We start from the raw sequence: 4,896 nt of genomic DNA on the forward strand, positions 1-4,896 counted from the left end.
GATCAAGTATAGTAATTGGTTTGCAGACTGAGACAAGTTTAGTCGTCTAGGACGTTAGTAGAATAACTACTAACAACCTAAAAATAGTGAACATTCCAAATTGCGCACATTTTCAGCCTATTTCAGCACGGTCAAATTAGCTAACAAATATTATAGGCGAGAACCTGTAAAACGACGAGCACTTGCCTTGTGCGATTGAAAAACGAAGCAGATAGCAGTGCTTGGAATGTGTCAGCAGTCAACCCACTCGAATAAACACATCAATTCTGGATATTTAAAATGTAAAAACTCTCCATTTTACAATATGGTATCCGTGTCATCTCATCGACTCATCGAAAGCAACACTTAAAATCTGAACAACATACACATAAATTAACATCACTGCAACATAGATAGCTCTTGCCTTGATTGTATAGCCAGTGTTTTTCAAGGTCTATAATTAAAATTCAACTTTGGAGTAGAGGTGTCGACCGGGAGGCCCAGTTCGCAGGTGTCAGTGCACCGCGACCGACTGCAGCGACGCGGGACCCGTCAGGGTCTCGCTCGGGGTGGCGGGGCTGCTTTGGCTGGTCGCTGTATGCGGGGACGTCGGGCTCAGCGACTGGGGAGAGTTCGACAGGAAAGCGGAGATGTGATGAGGCAACGCCGCCGGAGTGGGCTTGATCGGGACGGGGATCGCCGGTAAGGTCTGTCCGCCGTGGCAAAGCGACTTGATGGGCACACCGTAGGCACTGTAATCGCTGCTGGTCATGGAGATGGGCGCCGCGCTGTCCATCACGCTAGTGCTGTACATATGGGGCCAGGCTGTGCTCAGCTGGTTGTGGAGGGGATACCCGGTGGAGAACGCCAGCCCTCCCGGCACTTTATACTCTCGGGCGATGATGTTCTCAATGGCGAACGGGTGCTTGAACGTGGATGGCTGGGACATTCCCAGGTTGTAGCTGGACATCTGGGGGAGGTGGGTGCCTAGGGCGCTGAGCCGGAGCTTGGCTTGCTGCTGGAGGTAGTGGGCAGCGTCCGAGGGCTTGCTGGGTGCCAGGTGTTCTGATGTCATCAACTTGAAGCGTTTGCGGCGTCGCAGGAAACTTCCGTTCTCAAACATGTCGCCACAGCTGGGATGGAGAGCCCAAAAGCTGCCCTTTCCAGGCTGGTCCGGGCGCCGGGGGATTTTAATGAAGCAGTCGTTGAACGAGAGGTTGTGGCGAAGGGAGTTCTGCCAGCGCTGGGTGTTTTCCCGATAGTAAGGAAAGCGGTCCATGATAAACTTATAGATCTCGCTAAGTGGAAGCATCTTCTCCGGACAGCCCTGGATAGCCATAGCGGTGAGGGAAATGTAGGAGTACGGTGGTTTCTGGTCGCTGTATGTGTTTCTCCCGGGTCTAGGCATCCTGTCCAAATTCTGCGTTGGAATTCAGCTGGAAGTCTGTCCTCGAGTATTTTTATTTTTTTTTCCTCTAAAGAGCGCCGAGAGTCGTCCTGCAAGTTCACTTCTCTGGAGCTATGAACTCAAGAAAGAAGTAGAAGTAGGGTTTCCTTCTTCCCAGGCCAGCTTGAATGGACCAGATCCTCTCTCTCTCTCTCCGTCTTTCTTGATAAGACTAAAGAGCTAAGTGGCTGCCTCCATGTCCTTCCTCTAACCATCTGATAGTTTTATGTGGCGACATGGGCAGAAAAGACCCCTGTAGAGGCGCTTCATTAATGTGCCACTTCTTTGCTATCACATGACAATCGCCTTGGGAGGAGGGGGCTGGGAGAAAGGCATAATCTGGTTTCATTTACACCTATTTACATGGACACCTTGGGCCAATAGAAATCATTTCCATTTGAAGACAGTGCAAAGGGGTGAAAAGGCTCGGCAACCGGAATTGAACTGCGATGGCACCCGGTAACAGTGTGTGAAGGTATGTGTGTGAACCTTTCTGTGCGCTTCGTAGGGTGCTTGGTCTACAATTCACACGTACAAATGGAGCTACTGAGCAATGGGATGTTTGACATGGAAATTGGCTGGAACTTGCATGCAGTTTGCATTGTATCGTCACAGTTACTTTTTGCTTGTCTTGCTGTCATGACACAGTTCGTATGACTTTTGCCGGCTTTGTTATGCCTGCTTAGAGCGAAAATGTCAATTGCATCCCAACGTAAACACGCGGAGGGCAAATTAAACTGTGTAGCGACATTTTTCCCCATGTATTTCCACATGACTAACCTGAGCGCCTCGTTATTATAATGAGCCATGGGAGTCATACATATGTCATTTAGCCCATAAGCATATGTTTATTCCTGCAACTAGGAAATTAGCTAATGTATCACGGATGGTCTTTTACTACAGTCAGGCGATATATATTTTATTAAATCACGATAACACTTTAAGGTGAATGTGCACATACTATATCTCACTATTATCATACTGTAAAAATACAAACTCAAAATACTCAGTTGCTGCCTTTTTATTTTATTATTATTATCATTTTTAAGTTTCAACCTACACAGATAATTTCATTGCACGCTTTCAACCTCTTTTTAATTAATTACCTATTTGAAAAATAGTTAGAAATTAAAGAAATTATTTTGACAAATGTAATGGATGGAAACAATGGAGGGAAAATGTTACGGCATAATGATGAAAACATATTTACCGTGCAATTAATAACAATGCCAATGCGTGCTTAGCTACTAAATAATTACACATAGTTCATTAGTATTACACGGTGCTTAATTATGGAAATACACATTAACACTGTAAAGTGTGAACAAATCATCAAAGCGTATTTTTTCAAATGATTAATACTCGCGTAATTTTAAAGATGTGGCCAGATCTCATTACTGCGGGTTTAAATGCGCGGGCACATCCTACAATATTAACAGCAATACTTGAAAAAACTCTTCACAAAGCCGACGACAGGATAAATATAAAAAGACACGACCTATGTACACATTAAAGCTTCCAACATATGTACATTTAGAATAATTCACAATTACAGTCGATACAATGCAAAAGGGTTTTAATTTAAAATGAAAGTGTGAAGCATTTTCCCTAAAAGCCACACAAGTGAGGTGACCTGGAGGTTGCTTTAGAAAATGTGCAAACATTTAAACAAAACAAACCAAAAAAACCTTCTTGAAATGAAACTTCATGATGCCAGGCGGGCTTTTGTGCTTATGTAAAGCAAACTGAAAAGTACTTCAGATATGCAAATAAAGCCTTCAGAGTGGCGTTGTGAAAACTGTATAAAATATCCATAAGTCAATTATATGAATGTGAAATCCAAATGGAAGCCTATTTTGAGCAATGGCCATTCATGGTTTTTTTCAGGGCTCACCAAGGGCCACCTTTCCGCTTGGCGAGTTTGCAATGCGATGGACCACACACGAGCTCGCGGATTTGCTCATAATTTATGCAAATTTTCCAGCATAAATCCACCAATGAGACCCCTGACTGCTCTGACGGATCGCGAATAGAATCAACCATACAAGTGATTAGAAGCAATACGCATTGTTTATTTTGATGCCTGTTTGGAAGATGCAGGAGGGAGAAGGTCTGTATCTAAACCACGGGAAGAGAGAGAGAAAAAAAGGCTTTTATCAGGCAGCTAATATTTACAAAACAGGAGGAAAGTACCAAGCAAAGCCATATAGTTTCCTTGGTTGCCACACAATCACCGTCTCAGAAACACTTTCTTTCCAAGCTAGGAAGTCATGCAGCTTCTCGCTGCGCCATGGAGTACTTCTTTTAACTTGTCATTCCTCTGCTTGTGTATTGACAGAAAAGGGCCAAAGGATTCCAATTTTCCAGACTTCTTTCACATGAAGTTTTCCAGAGTTCCTCTGAGGGAAGCAACGTCGAGGTGATGAAAAAGCAAGTATTCTTCAATGAATCTGCCAATGACACCTTCAGTGAGAGAGAGGGAGAGTTTGTGTTCGCGTGTGTGTGTCTAGCGCTCATAAAAACTATTTCTCTGCCCACATGTTTACCCAGACAAGAAACAATAGAAAAACAACTATGTGACTTTCCTAATGTTCGAGGAAAGAAAGGACGCCCTCAAAAATAACAAATGCAGGGGAAAAAAATATCACACTTCACATGAATTTATTCAGATGTATTTGAAAACGATCAATGAAATGATCTAGAGCGTTTCAACGTTTGTAGCCGAGTTGAGTTAGTCTCACACTTTTAATATTATATTCACACATTTGTCGGTTATAAATTGAAATAGTTTGGAAATCGACAACATATTCCTGAATACTGTTGTTAAAACCGACGACAACACCAATTGAAAACAAAAAAAACATTTCTTGTTATTTATTCGTGGTGATAAAATATACTTGACCAAAATAACAATTAGCCTATACGATTGATCATTTTAAACATTTTAATAAAAAATCATAAAATTGAACTAACATATTAAAATATACATTTCGAAAATAAACACTTAAATTCTAACTGGACAGAAATATGGCACAAATAGGCTACTAAAAATAAATCAGTGTGTGTGTTATAGTCAATTTCCAATGCACCATCCAATTTCTCAGATTGTCCATCTAGGCTCTGCTGCAATGCAAAGCGTTCCCGAATCTTTTAATTACACGTGTACCCTGTAAAATATATTTGCAATATTATGCAAATGAGCCCAGTCGCCCGCGCGCACCTCCGCTGATCCTAGAAGCGCAGCCAGGCAAATGTTTTCACAGTTAATCACGCGCACAATGGCACAGTATCAACCTGTGATGAGGGACCACCCAACTCATTGCACTTTCTCCGTTTTTTGCGGGATAAAGTTTCCGGCAGCTGTCATGGAAATCAGCTTTGTCCTTAACTTAACGGTTAACCAATGTGACGAGGACGAGCCGTGTGTATTTGTCCACTGAAGATTTGCTGCTTTTTCTTCCCGCTAGCCC

At 42.7% G+C, this 4,896-nt stretch overlaps 1 protein-coding gene across 1 annotated transcript; it reads right to left on the reverse strand.

The window, feature by feature from the left end:
- Nucleotides 1-299: 299 nt before the first annotated feature.
- On the reverse strand, nucleotides 300-1,437 carry LOC107550210 (forkhead box protein B1-like). Its single transcript, XM_016231452.1, has one exon. The coding sequence runs from the start codon at nucleotides 1,385-1,387 to the stop codon at nucleotides 494-496; it is 894 nt and encodes a 297-aa protein (XP_016086938.1). The 5' UTR covers nucleotides 1,388-1,437; the 3' UTR covers nucleotides 300-493.
- Between the last annotated feature and the right edge of the window lie 3,459 nt (nucleotides 1,438-4,896).

Source organism: Sinocyclocheilus grahami, unplaced genomic scaffold (assembly GCF_001515645.1).
Source record: "Sinocyclocheilus grahami isolate Dianchi unplaced genomic scaffold, SAMN03320097.WGS_v1.1 scaffold392.1, whole genome shotgun sequence".
Classification (NCBI taxonomy): Eukaryota; Metazoa; Chordata; class Actinopteri; order Cypriniformes; family Cyprinidae; genus Sinocyclocheilus; species Sinocyclocheilus grahami.

Bases quoted from the DNA above. Each gene is read 5' to 3' on its own strand.
- LOC107550210 (XM_016231452.1), bottom strand. From the start codon at position 1,387: ATGCCTAGACCCGGGAGAAACACATACAGCGACCAGAAACCACCGTAC.